This window comes from Buteo buteo, chromosome 2, assembly GCF_964188355.1.
Source record: "Buteo buteo chromosome 2, bButBut1.hap1.1, whole genome shotgun sequence".
NCBI classification, from domain to species: Eukaryota; Metazoa; Chordata; class Aves; order Accipitriformes; family Accipitridae; genus Buteo; species Buteo buteo.
The window spans coordinates 55,728,061-55,745,736 of record NC_134172.1 but is presented as its reverse complement, the minus strand read 5'-3'; the positions used below and the strand labels follow the sequence as shown (position 1 = coordinate 55,745,736).

The window sequence follows — 17,676 nt, the reverse complement described above, 5'->3', positions numbered from 1 at the left end:
GCAGTTTCTTCTAAGAGATATCCTATCCTCCAGCCCATGGTTTCAGCAAGACTTTGGTCTGACGTGGGGTGTCTGCCAGTTGATTGCAGTCTGAGTTTACCTGATTTAGAGGACGTGCAGGCATCTAAGTGACCCTTTTGTGGAGCCCCAGTTCAAGAGCAGGTTGGAAATATTGACACTTCTGTGTCAGCCTCAGTGCTGCATCCAGCTTTAAGGGTGGCCGACAGACATGGGACAGATGGCAGAAATGAAGTAGAGCTCTCTGATGCTTGACCTAGTCTGCCGTGCATGGCAGGATGCCACACTGCCTGTCAGTAAAGTATCCATGGAGGGCTCCAAAAATGCACGTGCTGGCCAGGGACCAGTGGGTCTCATGTACTGCTGAACTGTGGGCAGCAGGGACTTCTGAATGGTGCGGGGGAGACAAGGTCTCTGGGCTCTGCCTGCGCCCGTCTTACTGCCAGACGGACCAGCATAGGTTCTTCGATCCGAACCTCCTCGCGGCTTTATGTGGTGGAAGTGAAAACTGGGGGAAGGACTGCAGCTTGAGCCAGAGCCACCCGGGACTGAGGAGGAGCTTGTTTCAATCCTTAGCAGCTAGATGGATCGTGTTTCCAGCCTGCTGTCCCGCTGGTGTGTCAGGAGGTTACATCCAGTAAATCCAGAAACTGAAATCCTTTTGTATTTAACCTGCCATTAATAATTGCATGTCCAAATTTATCTTACAGCTGTGGTGCTCTAAGAAGGACTGATTTTTGTAATGACAGAGGCCCAGGGCTGTCAGCGCGGAAGGGACCCAGAAGCAGCTGCCAGTCTGCAGTGATTCTCGCCCATCTGCTGTGCAGATACCACAGGGAGCTCTGCAGTGCCTGGAGAAGTGAGGTCCATGCTGCCTCCCTGGCGATGCTGGGTCCTGGTCACGTGTCCCCACAAAGCCATGGGATCCTGACCTGGCCTTGTACCTTTATATGCATTAAGAGCAATATCTTGTCTTTGAACATGGGTTTGTGACCCCATTGTCCTTTTAATAAGTAATGGAAAAGCAACTTCAAAAGAGAAAGTTGGGTCTGGCTCCCCAGCAAGCAAATGATGCATCTCCCAGCATAATCCTTGGCCGTTGCGAGTCCCTGGTAAACCCCTTTCTGTATGACCTTCAAAAGGAGAGAGCTGTCGTTTGAGAAAATTATGGACAAAAGCACTGGCATCCTGGGAGTGCAGCCTGATGGTATGCCTATTATCAGCTGCTAAGCAAAGTGTGTTTATTTTAGCACAAAGGCACTAGTGACTAAGCTTGAAATATTCTGAAATTGGTGCTGAAATGACCTCGAGGTCATCCTGAAGGTCCCACAGCTAAACAGATTAGACAGATGTGTTAGGGATGAGCCATACATAAAAGCTCAGGGCTCAAACCTCCTGGCAAGGAGAGGAACAAGAAATCTTCTAACAATGACTGAAGACAGTACGGTTGAAATGCCGAAGAATTTTAATTGTCTGAATTTTTTCAGGTGAGAGATTAGCTAAATTCAGGGTGAAGTGAAAGTAAAATATGGTCAGGAGCCAGCAGCTTAAGGCGTGTAGTAGAGCAATTGATCCTGAAAGTGGCAAGCCACGCATTGATATTCCTGGGTTTATCAAAGGATTTTGCCTCTGTAGTCATCACGATGCATATTTAAAGTGATGCATGTTTAAAGTAGGCAGTGATCAATGTGTGATTCCTTATATGCCATTTAAGTTCTCAATCCCTCCTTTTGGTGAAAGTATGACAGCATCTCTGTGTTAAAGTGAAACATGTGCCAGCCTCTGCAGGCACACAGTCAGAAGTATCGCTTTTGAGAGGGACTTGTTTAATTTAAGGCACTGTCCTGTAGCAGGGAGTTCAGCGCAGGGACAGAAGCTACGGCCATCCTGCTCTGCGCTGCGGGGCAGTCCCAGCACTGTTTGTTTTACTGGTGTGGCTGCAGCCAGAACATGCATTTCCCAGCTCCACCGGGATGGTCCCCAGCACGGCGTGGGGAAGTGAGCTTTTCCTGCATCTTGCTTTCCCATGTGTAAGATGAGGAGATGCTTCCTCGCCTCAAAGGGATGTTGGGAGAAGTCCATCCCGATGTGGGCAGGGAGAGGCTGAGAGAAGCAGAGGAAGAATTCGGCTCTGTTTGTGTGTACCACTCCCGCGGTGGCTGCAGGGACACCTGATTACTCGTGGGTTTTGGCAAATTTCCTTTTACACCTTTCCTTTTCTGCCGGAGGCTTAAAGAGAGTCATGGAGAGGAGCCAAAAATAGTCAAAATGACCACCTCTTCCCTAAAGAAAGTAATTAAATCATCCCCCCCCCCCTCAAAGTGCTTTTGGTGTCAGCACCTCTTCTTCATGGACCCACATAATGCCAACAGCCAAATTATAAATCCTTTATAAAGGCGTTTATCCCTCTGCTGAATGAGCTTGCAGCAGAAGCCCAGACACAACGTGCTGGCTGTGGCACCTTCTCTGAAGGTCTGTCGCCATCAATCTTGGCCTAATGCTAATGTCATGGTGTTAAAAATACACCGGGTGCAGAATGGCTGGTAAATGCTTTTTTTGTCACCGTGGAAGAATGATGTGGTGGCAGTGATCCAAACCTCATCTCTTCTACTGGAATGGCTGCTTATGCACCGGCCAGGGCCTTCATCCAAAGAAATGTCTCCTCATTGCATAGCTCCACGCGTATGTTTTTCCTCACCACTGCCAGCTTGTCTTTAAGGAGAGACATTGCATACAGGTGGAAAGTCGCTTGGGCACCTGCCCATTGCACTCAACTGGACCCCATGCTACCACGTAAATTAAAATCAAAGTTAAATGGTTTTTGTTTGGTTTTCATTTTTAGGAGTGCCAAATCCCAATGTTGTATTTAAATCAGCAGGAGATTTTCAGGGGTACTTCTTGCTGCATCAGGCTTGTTGTTAACTCACTTAGGACCACTGTTGACAAGGGTGCTGCAAATCCCAGGTATCCCCATGCCTCTCCTTCCCCTCCACAGAAACTGGGGCTCTGCAACTGCTGGTGAGCATGCCGGGCTTACCTGCAGACAGGCAGGCATGCAGGAGGGGGTCATCATATAAATACGCACCCTTGGTTATGGGCCACAAAGCTAACGTGTCCAAGATCAGATACTTTTTATTTTGCGCTCTGGGTCCTGTTTTGGTGTCAGCAACCTTGGCAAAGCATCAGGGTGGGTGAGAGAAATCAGAGTGGGATGCTTTCAGGTTTGTCGGGTTTTCTTCCATGTCCTGTCTGATGTCTGCATTGGTGCAAGGATGGGCTGGTGCCCTGGCTCATCTCTGACCTCCAGGTAATGCAGTTGTCCCCAGCTGGGATTAGAGGAGAACAGGGGATGATGAGCATGTTGGGGCAGCGTGCGGCTGGCTCCTACGCCACCCGCTAAACACGCAGCTGAGCAACGCCTGCAGCTTCACCACGAAGCTGCTGCATGTGCAAACCGGGGTTTGTTCCTCGAGAAACACGCTGCCACGTCTTCCACCTGCCTTCCTGGCTGAAACCTGGGCAGGGCACTAAGGGCTACTGGTGAAATGTTGGTCTGCCTGAAACTTTAGAGCTTCACTGGAGCATTTCCGTTTCCCAAGGAGGAGCGGGAGTTGTTTCCCCGTCTGAGAGTGCCCTCTGGTGTACTCAGGAGACAGTAAAGATTGTAGTTTATTGAGGTGGTTTTACTCGGCTTCCTCCTTTTCTTAAAGCTTTGCAGCCAGCATGGTTATTCATCGAAGGCTGCCAGGTAGGCACATGCCATGAAGCACCAAGATGTGACCTCCAGACCAGTGCCCTGTGTTGTCCGCATTTATACACCCAGCAGCCAATGATCACTTTTTTTAACGATACTTGCCACGTGCAGCATATCAAGCAGGAGGCTTGATTTTCTTCCAGCGATGCCTGGCAGGTCCCTGCAAGCAGCCTGTAGCAGGTCCTGCTCCAGCTGTGCCTGGGCAGCGCTGCTCCCCTGCCCCAGGCGCTGCCTCCGGGCATACACCTGGGGCTCCTTGACCGCGCAGCACAAGCAGAACCGCTCCAGTTCTAGGCTGCATTTCAAACCCCTGGGTGAATAGAGAAACCAGGCTGCAAAGACGTAGGAGCAGCTTTTTATAAACAAATAAAACCTAGCCCTGTTCGCCGGGTGTTTAAAAGTGGTGGCAGCAGGAGCATGCATTGCCTTACTTACGTGGAACTGAAAACAGACAGCAAGCGTGAGGCATAAACACAAAAGCTGCAGTAAATATAAACCTTCCCCCACATGTAGAGTCCTTTCTTGGAAAAACTTTTCATCTTGACTCTGTTACAACATTCTGGTTTGAAAAAAAAAAAAATTCTTTTTTAAATGGTTTCAAACTCATGTTGGCAACTGCAGTAGCAAATGTGCTGGTAAGGAGCAGAGGAGCGTGTTGAGCGCTCCGGCGTTGCACTCTGCTGGGGACAGACCAGGTGGTTGGGTATTGCAGTGGCTTACCTGGCAGCTGCTGGTTGAAGGCACCTTCTAGCAGAACAGCACAGGTGTGACATTTTGAGGAACGCTGTCAAGTATGGATCACTCTCTGCATGGCCTTTCTTTCCTCCTTGCTCCTCTCCTGGGGTGTTTTCCAGCATGAGTCAGGCTACCCTCACTCGCTCTTGCCAGGTTATTTTGTGTTGTAATCAGCCAGGAGGTGGTCCAGGCTTGCAAAGCTACCTCCTCCTGCCCGGAGGTGGGACTGTTGTCTGGATCCAGCTATTGGCGTTCATCAGTGACTGCCAGTGGAAGAGGAGATGGGGTTCATCAGGCTGGAGGCTGAGAAGACCCATGCTGGGGTTGGGTGCTCGTCTCCAGCTGTGCGGCAGCCATGCTCAGATGTCCTAGTTTGCTTCTCAGCAGCCTGTTTTTGCTCACATTTTCTCCCTGCTCTCTGCTGACCTTTCTCTTCTCTCCCTGGTTTTTTTTCCTCAGGTCGAAAGCTGAGAGGAAAAGCCTTTTATTTTGTCAACGGCAAGGTGTTCTGTGAAGAAGATTTCCTGGTAAGCACACAGCTGACCCTTGTGCTGGCACATCTCAGCCTCCCTGGCAGACACACAGCCTTTCTGCCTGTCAGTTTTGCCTGCATTTTGCACAGCACTGGTCCAGCATCCTGCCTGGCCCTTCTGCTCCACCGTTTACCCAGGGTCAGCCCCAGCCATGGTGGCTGCCCACATGTGGTGCTGGAAGTCACCAAGTGAGAGGCCATGGTTTTGCAGTGCAGAGCACCTAGTCGAAGCCGTGATCTCTTGCGATGGCTCCTTCAAAGCCTGTCTCTGTGGCCATGCCGTGGAGGCAGGAGCAAGATGAATGGCTACAGAAGAATGAATGAGTGAATTTCTCTTTCCAGTGAACTGTGTTTGCTTGGGCATCTTAATGGATATCTTTGTGTTGCCCTCAATGGATTCTGTGTGAACATACCTGAGCATGAAGCAACCCCATGATCCTCTCCTTGGCTGGTGGACATAAAAAGCCATATACCCTTCTGTCCCTGAGTCCTGATAGATGAAGCCTTCATTGAGACTTGAAAAAGTCATAGTTGCCTACTTATTGGGGAAGTCTAGTGATCTCTGTCAGAGAGAAGCGAATTAATCTTCTTTGCTCTCATCAGTATATTCTATTCAGGCTGAAAATGGAAAGATTGGTTAAATGCATCTAAAATATTTCATTTTTCCTGTTTGCATTTCCACCATTCAGATAGGACTGAAACCTTCAACAGGGTGTTGTGCCTGAGGTGCATGTTGTGGACGTGACAGGCAGTTCCTTACCATTAGATCTCAGCAATAGCAGCAGAAAAGTTGCTCTGGGCCAAATTTGATTGTTATACTAACAGGGAGCTGGGACAATGCCACTGACCTCGAAGAAGCTTCAGTAGACCTGTAACGGTGTAACCAAAGGAAGAATTTGGCTTTCCAAGCCTATATATACAGATACTGTGTTGTGATAAACACAAGTAAGTTCCTGTCTTGTAGATCCATGTGATCAAATAAGCATGTAAGTCTTAGTAAATGCCTTATTTGCATGTGCATTTATGGTATTTACTGACACACTCAATTAAACTTAAATTTAGGACTTGGAAGTTACAGGAACTTGTACTCTTTCTGAACCCTGGAGGTCTGGTGTCTTTATTGAATATCCTCTGGGAACCCATCCACAGCTTCAGGTGCTGAAAAAAGGCACTGGAAAATTTAGCTTGTGTAAAGAGTACAGAAAAAGGCCATGCAAATAACACCCCACAATACATTGTTGTTTATGCTCGACTAGCCTTGTGAAATTTTAAGCCAATTCTTTTTTGTCCTTGCAGTATTCTGGTTTCCAGCAGTCAGCTGACAGGTGTTTCATTTGTGGTCATTTGATAATGGACATGGTAAGTGATAATTGCTTCAGGAGAAAAAAATCCCACAGCTTTTTAGAAGAATGCATCAAAAGCAAAATATATTCATATCCAGTACTGTCTGTGATCAGCTGGTAGTGTGCCTAGTGTGAGACTGGTAGCAAAAAGAAAATCCACTAAGCCCTTTGTTGATTTTTGCGAGGAAGTAAAGCTGGCACCCTGCTGTGTGTGGTGCAGAGACTTTGCTCTGCCTGTTTTCAGTGCACATGGAAAAGCAGAGCCTTCAGCTCCTTCATCCTCTTTCGGGCTTACCCTGGGCAGTGTATTCATAATCCTGTCGATGCTTCCTGCTCAGAAGTGCCATGGCTCTGCAGTGCTCCGCGGCTGCGGGGCATCGGTGCGGGTCTGCTGAGCCTGTCTTTCCTGGAGTCACGCTGAGACTTCCCACATACCTTCAGGATGAAGCTACTCGTCTTGTTGCCATTTTTTGTGAGTGCTGATGATCTGGGGAACAGGTTTGACCCAGAGTATGTGATCCAGACCTCAGTTCAGATCTGCCCCAAGTCCTTGCAAACTCTTCAGTAGATGCATGGACATCCTGCTGAAGCAGGCAGCTCTCATTAGCCTACAGCAGGTACCATCCATCCATTCAAGATGTGCATGGAGCGGGTCACAGCTCAGGGGGTCAGCTGGCCTTTAGCCGGCACCGGGCAGCATTCAGCTGTGGGTGATTCAGAGGGAGACAAATTCATGATCGTGTAGCTGGTGGTGTAAAACTACAGCTGAGGCAAAGAAATTAGGAATTTCTGGGTGGTCAGTTCACAGTACGTCTCCCAAGATTTTCTAATGCTTATCATTAATTATCTTTGCTTGCCTGCTTACACTGGAAAGCACTAAAATTGGAAAAGCTATTTCATACTCAGAAGTCTGATTGCTTGGCTGATGGACCATGATATTCCAGGTAGTAATTGCTGCCCCAAAGCCAGCAGGTGAATTGCAGCTGTTGAGTTCAACGCAGTTTCCATAGTCTGTGTTAGTTAGAAAGCCAGGCTAGTGAGTACAAAGCTCTTGGATATCTAAGGAATTATGAAAACCTAGCAATAGTATTTGTTTCAGCCTCTCATGGAGATTATGAAGATGTATTTCGTTTTGTTGTCCTGCTACGTCTTGCCTTGTGATCCTGCTAAGTATTCTCTAACTGTTGGCTTCAGAAATTTTCTTTCCTTTAAATTCCATCACTTCTATGTTTTGTAATGCTAAATACCTTGACTGAGACTCTAAGTTGTTTTCTTACCCATGCTAATAATTAATTTCTCTGGAACCAGGTGATATATACTGATTCCAGCTGCCCTTTCCATCCCTGTTAGCACATTTTTCAGATGAGGTGCCTGAAAAAAGACACAGGCCCACTGATGAATAAGCAGCATTGCCTTGCATAAAGCTGTGTGTTTATTATTTTCACCTTTATTGGCTGTTCACATGCATTTTTCCTGTCTCTTCATTTGTTGCAGATCCTGCAGGCTCTCGGGAAATCATATCATCCAGGCTGCTTCCGATGTGTGGTCTGCAACGAGTGTCTGGATGGTGTGCCATTCACTGTAGACTCTGAAAACAAAATCTACTGTGTCAGAGATTACCACAAGTAAGGACAAAATAAACAGCAGAGATGCTCCAATCAACAAGTCTCTAATTAGCTTTTCAGCTAGTTAGGAAGTGTGGATTAGTAAAATAGGAACAGGGCTAGAAGCTAGAAGTTTGAGGATGGGGCTAGATCCTAGAAATCCCCAATGTCTCTCCTCTTGTCCTGCTGTTGACTCCTGTGTAACTCTGAGTAAGTCACTTAACTCCTGGGCTTCAGCTGCCCCTTCTGCAAAGCAGAGATAGTGAGAAGTAGTGCTCATGAAGTGTTCAGTAATGTAAGAAATCAGTCCACTCTAAAGTAAGACTGTGAATGCCTGTGGAAATCAATGTGAGTTACTTTTTGAGTAGCTGAAGGGCTGAGTTTGACTTTCAAGGAATCACCACTGAACCTGCAAAGCAAAAGTTACCCAGCTCTAAATTAAACAACTGATAAATCCACTTAAAAAATCACTTGGCATTTAGACAGTAAAATAAAATGGCTGTGCTCTTAGCTGGTAGTTATAATACTAGAGCTGCATACATTTTGAGTGTCCTGGCTCGCTTTGCTCCTTGCTCCGTTTTCTGAGCAGGCAGAGCATTAAGTGTTGCTTAGGCAGCCCCTGGAATTGTTCTGTGTTGTGCCAAGATTAGAGTTGCCTCCATGTGCCACCATTGTTCTGAAATTATGCATATTTCCTTGCAATTTAATTTAATTATTTATTTATCGTGTTATGTTGTGTTACAAGGCCTTAAGGAACCATACAGTCCCATAGTATTTTCTCTCAGGTTTCCTGCCCCGAGGCTGCCAGTTCTTTTGATGTGTTTTTCTGGGGAGAGTCTTGCTCAGTTTCTCCTCATTCTCTTTTCCAAATCTCTCAGTAGCAGCCAAGAACTTTACAGTGGGTTTGGGTTTTTTTCTGGCACTAAGTGTAAAACATAAGGTCTCTTTTTGCCTGATTGAGCAACGTGTGCCAAGCATTACTTACAATCAATGCTAAAATTAATTTTTGATCTCGGGATGCAAAGCTTTCCTGTGGATAAGTTATTTACAGCTGCAGCTTTTCATCTTATCACCAAGAACTTACAGGCCTCTCTTTTTATGTTGATCTATAACTTGCCTTCAATTTCTCATTGCTCTTCCAGAGTTTTAGCTCCCAAGTGTGCAGCGTGTGGACTTCCCATTCTGCCCTCCGAGGTGAGAGCCTTTAATTCCACATCCCCTCAGGGGAGGGAGCATCACGTCTCAGGTCTTGCTCTCTTTCACACTTGACCCTGTGCCAAGACGAATGTCCTTGCGGATGGGGAGAGATGATCGCTTCCTCTGGAGTGCAACCTTTTGAACTAAACTCAAATGCTGTTCCTGAGATGTGACCCTTTTGCTCGATAATGAAGCTTATTCTTGCTGGGCCAGGCTGGTTTTTTCATCTCCTGCACTGCTGCTAGTTTTATTTTCGGGATACCTTTCCTCCATGTCAATAAATGCTGGTGGCACTCATGAATGACTTCTGTGTGACCCCTCTGGGACTAACTCATTTTAATACTTGCAGGAAATGCATCTTGGGCAAAACCAATTTAAAATGCTGAGAAATGTGATATATTGAAATTACTAAATCATTAATGCATGACTGGAGATAGATGTGACTGTTAAACAGAGAGAATTTTACATTTCTGATGTTACATTTTAGAGGATATCTGCAGTCAGTTGATGATGAAGCTTTACTGTAAAAATAACTGCAGGTGGCAGGATTTATTTGTGCTGTCCAACCAGCAGCCCAAATGCATTTCCTCAACGTTCACGTTCTTGCAGGAGGCAATCTACAGAGAGTGCATGTGTCTGGTCCTGCTGTAATCCTTTGTCACTTCTCTTTTGCTTGAACGCTTACAGGGTTCTGATGAGACCATTCGGGTTGTGTCCATGGACAAGGATTACCATGTGGAATGTTATCACTGCGAGGTGGGTCAGCAACTTTCTCAGGGATTGGGCACTTACTAGTGATAACTAGTATTATTTTTAAGAGGCAAATAAATCTCCGCCCTTTCAATGGCAGCAGATGAGCAATTCAAACTTTGCATTGTGCAACTCTTTCTATCCATGGCTGAGAAATTTCCAGTTTGAGGACAAAAGTTTTTGCAGCAATGTGTCTCAGCAATTTCATTTGCTATCCATGAAGTTATGGGCAAAGAGTTAATTACCACTTCTCAACTTGGCAGTTTATTTGTTAATCAAGGAAACGTGGTGACTTAGTAAGGTTTATTGCTGCCTTTCAGAAGCCTTGAGCTCCAGATCACATTACTGTATCCGATTTCCAAGTCAGGTTGTACAAAAATGCTAAGGTGATGACTGATACTGTGCAGTGTAAGTTACTGTCACTCTCATGGGAAATGAATGTGTCGTCAGGGCTGGAGGAAGGATATGGCTGCAGAAAAAAAATCCCAAGAGATGCCAGCTCTTAAACACTGTTTGATCTCCGTGCAGGGCTTCCCAGAGAGCCTTCATACTTCTGTGCTGTGAATTAAAATAAATAGATGGCATCTCTCACTGTGTTCATAATGCAGTGAAAAGAGGCCCTGACCCAGCAGGCTGGTTTCACATCAGTACAGCTGCAATTAATGTAATATGAAGAGCTGAATCCTACCTGAGAGTGTAAGGAGACATGAGCACATTTAAAATACATAGGGTTGCACCTTGCCACGAGATAAAGCTTATTCAGTAAAACTGCTTAAGACAAATTTGTACAAGGCTGCCCCTCAAAATGCCAATGTCAGATGCTTTCCTCCTCGTGGCACATGTTGGACTTACTGGGAAGGAGCTGTTTGGCTGGGTGTCTTCTATCCTTGTCACAAAACCCCCTTCCTGGAAGCCAGACCCCAGTTGACACTGGAAGATGAACACATGCTCTAATAATTTGCATGGCCTCTCTTTGCAGGACTGTGGGATGGAACTGAATGACGAAGACGGGCATCGCTGCTACCCACTAGATGAACATTTGCTTTGTCACTCCTGTCATCTGAAACACATAGAGAACGGCACAACCCCAGCAGCTGCGTACCAGCACCACTACTAGCCAGCGTGGCCGACGTCAGAAAGCCGGGACAGAAGACTTGTTATATGATCTCCCTCTCCCCACCCTCAGTTGATTTCCTGTGCATGTTTTTCACCAGTCGACAATGTTCCTGAAAAAGGATATGAGAGATTTTTGCTGGATTCCCAGAGTTTATATGCTTGTGAGTTCCAGCTGTATCAGACCATGTCTACTTGACCAAGTATGTGGCGTGTTATCTAAACTGATTGGTTTACGTGCCTTTTTCTGCTGTCTGGAGATTCCTCTTGGCTCATTTTGGAGGATTCTTCAGTGAAAGCACAATTTGCTGCCGTGCCTATGAACTCAGATCGTGCCATGCACAATTAAAAAGCCAGAGGCTGGCCTGCCTGCCTGCTGGGGACATCCTGTCAGTCTGCTAAGTGTTTCCTGACAAGCACATTTCATCAGATTCCCTGAAGGACATCAACCTATTAATACCAGTTTTTAGACTCTCTCTCTCTCTTTTTATTAATTCTTTAGGAAAAGAAAAGAAAGGGGTCTGTGCAAAATGGCATACTCAGACCTTCCAGTTAATTCCCCGAACTCCGGTATCAAGTCTGCTGTAAAAGCACCAACTCTTCAAGCACAAACCAGGCATGCTGGCTGGCAGCTGGAGGCCGACATCCCATTTCAAACAGAACAAAAAACTGGAACAAGCTAGGCTGAGCTACTGCGATGACTTGGGGCCCGGGTTTGCGTGTCAGCATGATACACAGGGCCCAGTCTGCTGTGTCAGAGTCTGAATAGTGGATCATATTTGGAAAGGAAAGGTCGGGATGCTGAAAACATGGACACGGGGGAAATCAATCCTCATTCTTGCTTGCAGAGCTTGCTTTGGAAAAAAGCTCTCGCTATGCAGAGACTTGCCTGAGTTTTCCAGTTTGTCCCCACAGCTCAGCCCCCAGCCTGGCCACTCCTTCTTGTGGTGTTTACCCAGCACAAAGCCATTTCATAATGGTGCCTATTTAGAGCTCTGGGAACAAACTTGAGATCGTTACAAAGGCTTTGTTACACAGGGATTTAGAGCCCAGCTCCACAACCTGTACTCAGATGAGTATGTTGGTATAAACAGATTTGCTCCCATGAACAATAACAGCTTATCTGAGCAAGGGGTTAGAGTTTGACCCTTACTTTCTGTTCTGCTGAGAAAGCAGAAAGGCAAATTGTTTCTCTTTTTGACCCCTCCCTGCTTTACAATCAAAGAAATCTGCTCCCCCAGTATGTGTTACATGTATGATAGGTGTGCCTGCAGTGCATGTTCTGCAGGTACCAAAGCTGTGCAGACCTTCATGTACAGGTACAAAGTTTTTGTTTAAGAAAAAGCTCTTAATTTAAAGCCTCAGATGCAGCTGGGGATCTTAGCTACCCTTTCCAACATATTGTGGGAAAAACTAGTTAAATCCTCATGTATCTACGCTGAAGACATAAATTTGGTTCTGGTTGGTAGAGGCTGCAATGACATTCTTGAAAATCTTTTTAGTGAGGAAACTACAACAAAGTAGTTGAGCAGTGGCACTGGGACTCCCTAAATAAGCCCATGTTGAGAACTCACTATGGTTCAACCAAACCTCTTTTCCAGTAGCAGGGTTGTAGCTAGGCAGCTGCTTGAACTTCACACCATGTAGTCAGGCTGCCTAGTGTACCCATCGGGACCAGCCCAGGCACCGGGTAGCAGCAAGCTGCTTGTCTCTGCCCATGCTAATAAATACCCCGGGCTTCCATTTTGCATGGTGCAAGTTGCTGCACTAAGTATTAAACAGAGGCACAAGCATCTGCTGTAAAACAAATGGAGACCAGTGGCCTGTCAGCACCCTCCTGCACATCTGTATCAGCCTGCCTTGGCTGAAATGTGAACATCTGAAACTGCCCAAGCCTCAGGAGCTTGGTGGTTTTGGCATGGAGTTTCATGGGGCTGACAGACCATCCAGCCTGCTGCCCCATCCAGCCGTCAGTGCCTGCGCCTGTTGCTGCTGCTCTTCGGGATGGGGACAGCAGTACGTGGCGGGAGGTCAGTCCTGCGCTGGAAACCATCCGGAGCTCCAGCTTTGCTGTAGCTTGGCTTTGCAGCGCTGTTTCTCCTGGGGACATGCAGCCCCTCAGTGAGTGACCGAAAGCTCCAGGCTTGGCGGGGGGACTTTCCCACTGCAGTACACATGGCTCTGAGGCATATATATATCTTTGGAGAGTTTTACCTGTGATTTTAGAGGAGGTAAAATTGACCCCAAATACGTGAGGTCCCTAGAGCCTTAAATTTAGCCTCCAAATGCTGGATAGTGAAGGGATGGGAGCCAACACAAAATATAACTGGTGCTATATCCAGGCAATATGGATCGGGGGCAACAAACCAGCTGGGGCAGATCCTGCAGTGCTCTCACCCCGGAGCATCGCATCAGCTTGTGTCCTGCAGTGCAGCTAGGCCTGGGGCAGGGGTGTTTCAAGGTATGACTGTGATCTTAGGACTGTCTGCAGGGACTGAGGTGGGAAATAACGCCAGCTGATGTCCCTGGTAAATAATTCAGAGAGCCCTGGGCAGGTGGTTCCTCTCCCTGAGCTTCCTTTGGCAGCGAAGGCAGTGAGCTATCAAAGTGGCTTCTGGAAGTGAGCTGGAAACATCAGCCTTGCTCATCTGTTGCTCTGTCTGAGAGATCAGCTGCCAGCCTTGCTCATCTGTTGCTCTGTCTGAGAGATCAGCTGCTGTGTGGCTCAGGCTTTTGGTAGCTCTTGATTTTTAGAGCAACCCCTCATGCACGTTTTCTGGCCTTCGTTTTGGAAAGAGCTGAAAACACTAGTGGGACTGCTATTTTCCTTTTAAGCTGCGGTTTAAACTACTGTTTCACTCTTGCAGCCTCCCCCAAAGTAAACAGGAAAGAAGGGGAAAGGGAGAAGGACAATTTCCCTTCGTGGAAAGCTTCGAGCAGCCTGTTTGTAGCGAGCTGTCTTGCAGAAGCCTCCTTTGCATCACTGGAAAGTTTGATCTCTGCTCCCACAGTGTCTTGTTACTCCTGTCAGCTGTCCCGTATCCCTCAGCTCTGGGGAAGTGAAGGCTGCCCTACTTTCAGTTTTGAGGTCCCGTATAAATTATTAAGTACCAATGCTCTCCTTTCCTGTATTTACGAAGAGCTAGAAACAACAATGTGAAGCTATTGAAAACAGACGGCATGAGTTTGTGGATTTGAAGCTAAAGCATCTACTGCATTGCTCTGCCCCCGCATTGCTCCGCCCCCGTATGCATGCTAACTTGCACTGCTTTTGTCTTTGGGAGCTTGAATTCATTTAAGCTCATTATTATTTCTCCAAGGCTGTGGGTGTCTGAGTCCCTGTTGATTGTCCCCGGCTTGTCCCTGGCTCTGCAGCTGCCTGACGGTGGGTCTGGGCTTGGCGGGGAGGCAGGGGCACCCTGCACAGGGGAGGCTTCTGCTCCTCCTGCTCCCCCGGCAGACATCTGTGGAGCTGCAAGCCCTCACTGCCTGCCTTCAGGCAGCTCCCCCAAAGAGAAAAACGGGCAGGCAGGCACCCCTAGAGCTGGAGGTGCAAGGCTTTGTGTCCTCTGTGGAAGAATTTCAGAAAACGTGTTAAATTCTGCCTATCTCCTGGCTGATACGTATTGGGTTTTGCTGTTCATGTGAACCTTGTTGTCTTTTTATTTATTGAGGTGCTGAAATGTGCTATGAAAAGTTAGTCTTAATTCCTCCCCCCGCATGCTTTTCTGACTGGTTTTAGGATAAGGGAGCCTTGGAAGTCCCATTGTGCCAGTAATGAGTAACTCTCATGCAAATAGTTAAGTGAATTCCCTGAAATTTGCTTTCAGGACCCGAGCTTAATAGATTTTTTCATTCAGATCATGCTGTTAGATTTCTATTGTTTAGAATACAGAAACTCATTTAAATAGGGATGTTTGCATAAAAGCGAGGGAAAAGCCCCAGCTATAGAAGCAGCAGATATTTTCATGTAATTTAAAGTGTAAGAAACACCCATGATCAAAGTGATTTAGGAAACTGCCCTGATGTTAAACACAGGGAACAGCAGTTTCAAACACCCCAGTGAGGAGCATTTGATGAGGTCTGTGGCTCTTCAGTTTCTGAGTTTCATTTGGGGGCTTTTAAAATGTTTTCCCAGTCTTCCAGGGTTTAAATGACTTTTTGATAGATCTTTTTACTACAGAGTAAATAGCACCTTGGTCTGGAAATGGTGGAGTTTCATCAGCATCAGGTGTGCTATGGCAGCCTTGAAAGGGGGAAACTGCGCTTGTAAGAGCTGGTATGGGTCTGGCTGGCCATTCAAAAGAAAAGGTTATCTTTGGCTGCCGAGAGAAGAAAGTAAATATCTTCCTGTGCTTTCTCCTTGTGCTGATTTTTTAGCACTGGGCAAATCTTTGGCATCTCTGAATTTCAGTATTCGGGTCTGTTCATAAGCGTTGCTGTGACTTCCACCTCTGTCTCCTGTGAGTTCACAGCCCTGGGGAGAATTGCAGGCACAGGCTTCCTAATGAATTTAGTCCCTATTTTAAACTTCCCTGGAAATTTTACCACTTTATTATTTCAGCAACAGCAAAACTGAGTCTTTGCTTCAAGGAAAATTGACGCATGCTCTCCATCCTTACTTGAACGCTTTGACCTGATCCTCCAAATTACCTGACTATCAGCCTGCTGCTGGTCGATGCAGCGGCAGCTTTGTACTCCGCTGCTGTTGCTGAGAAAATCACATGAAGGACTCCATCTGCATTGAACTTCAACTGCGCCGGCAGTCCCACTGAAACCAATAAGGCTGCGCACGTACATGAAAATCAATGTGTGTGCGTAGGTCAGTGTTGGATCAAGAGCAGAGTGATGTTATTACAGACAAGGCATACCTGAGGGTGAATCTGTGGCAGTGTGCAAGATGTCTTGAAACGATGGCTGAAATGGACTGCCAACTTTTTTGTTCAATAAACAAAAAGATGTACTGAAGCAGTGGAGGTGCATGGAGAAAGAAGGATGTGACTCAGCAGATAGAGTAGCTGTAGGGAAAAGAGGGCAGGTGGTTACAGAGAGCAGGGGAGAAGGCAGCATGGAGGGAATTTGCTTTGGTTTATTATATTTCTGGACATTTATTAGAGGGGGTTTTGAGGGGTAGTGCACCTGCGTACACCTGTCTGGACTGTGCTTCTGCCATGTCAGCCTTGGCTGCGTGCTCTGTGTTCGCTTTTAGGGTGATGCATGCTGTCATGCCTAGGCACATGGACATGCGGCACGTGCTGCCTGCAAGAGACCTGCCTTTCACACCTCTGTGCCCGTGCCAAGTATTTGTCGGTGCATTTGAGCAACTTTCTGTGCGTGAATATAAGGAAAAGTTGACCCAGGCTTCATCGCTGGGGGAACATCTCCGGAGTCAGTACCTGCGGGCAGGGAAGGGCTATGTCCAGATACATATCTCTTTTCCCCCATCCTCTGACAGGGCCCAGTGCCTGTGTTGCTGGAAGGGGGTTTGCTCCTCTCATCGCATAGTGTTTGTGCATTCATTTCTCTTTTCTGTTTCTGTGTCCTGCTGTTCGCTGGCTGCAGTGGCACTACATGTACTTACTGGTGCCAGTTGGGCAGGCATTTTCCTGCCATGAGCCCAAACAGACCCTGGAGCTGCTCACCCACCCCTTTCCTAAGGAGAACCAAAATTAAGCTTTTCTGAACAATAAAAATCCTCACACCGCTTTCTTCCAGGGCAGCCAGAAGCTTGCGTGGCAATATGCATCAGTAGCCCGCTAAGATGAGATGAGCGTTGGGAAGAAACTATCCCCACATGAAAATACATGGCATAGAGCCCCCAAAGGCAGATGACAAGGATAGCCTGGTGGCAGGATGACCGGGCTGCGGTTCTCAGCCCTCTTGGCATCAACCCTCGTCCCCACGGAGCAGGTCTGCGGTGCATGGCCGAACAGGGACCTGGGCACATACACACGCAGGCTGTGGCTTTCTGTATCTGGAAAGCAAATCCAGAGCCTGGCTAACGATACTGAATGGTACTAATTGTTTTGTTTATGTTTCCTTCAAAGCTCAACTCCAGGAGAGAGTATTTTAGGTTTTTAGAGAGTATTGTGCTGGTGTAACTAACCTTAGCCACCTGTGAACACAGCCCTGTTCTTCTGTGCTGTTAAATATTTATAAAGAATGAAGGCCGGCAGCAGGGGCGAAGCCGCTGGCCTGTTGTGATTTCAGTCATTAAAGACAGTATCGTAAAGCAATGCTCAGCATCAAGTCTTTCCTAAAATTATGATCATTGTCATTGCCCCGAGTCCACGGGGAGGGAGTTACGCTGTGAAATGATGGTTTCCCAACCTCTGCCTTTCTCGTCTCCCCCCGCCTCAGTCGTTGAAGCAGCAACAGGCGGGGGGAACCTCCTCGGTGGGGTTCACTGGGGGTTTCCAGTCCTTCGCAGGTGGCTGGTATTTGCTGCAGTCCCATCGGAGGCCATCCTGCTCTGGTGTCCCTCTTGGGGAGAGCAGGGTTCCCGGGGTGAGGAGCTGGGGAGGGATGTGGTACGGGTGGGAGCAGGCTCCCATCCCAGCATGGGCATCTCCTGTACAGCATTGGTGGGGATGGCTTCCTTAGAAGCTTTTGGGGGGAGTTCCTGGGGCT

At 47.2% G+C, this 17,676-nt stretch overlaps 1 protein-coding gene across 1 annotated transcript in view; it reads left to right on the top strand.

Moving 5' to 3' along the window:
* LIMD1 (LIM domain containing 1) overlaps positions 1 to 17,282 on the top strand; it is a 34,336-nt gene extending 17,054 nt beyond the window's left edge. The window contains exons 3-8 of the mRNA XM_075055371.1: positions 4,967 to 5,034; positions 6,336 to 6,398; positions 7,877 to 8,007; positions 9,129 to 9,180; positions 9,871 to 9,939; positions 10,913 to 17,282. Of these exons, the coding sequence (XP_074911472.1) occupies positions 4,967 to 5,034; positions 6,336 to 6,398; positions 7,877 to 8,007; positions 9,129 to 9,180; positions 9,871 to 9,939; positions 10,913 to 11,050 (521 nt within the window). The 3' untranslated portion in view covers positions 11,051 to 17,282. The remainder of the gene's footprint in view (positions 1 to 4,966; positions 5,035 to 6,335; positions 6,399 to 7,876; positions 8,008 to 9,128; positions 9,181 to 9,870; positions 9,940 to 10,912) is intronic.
* The last annotated feature ends 394 nt before the right edge of the window (positions 17,283 to 17,676 follow it).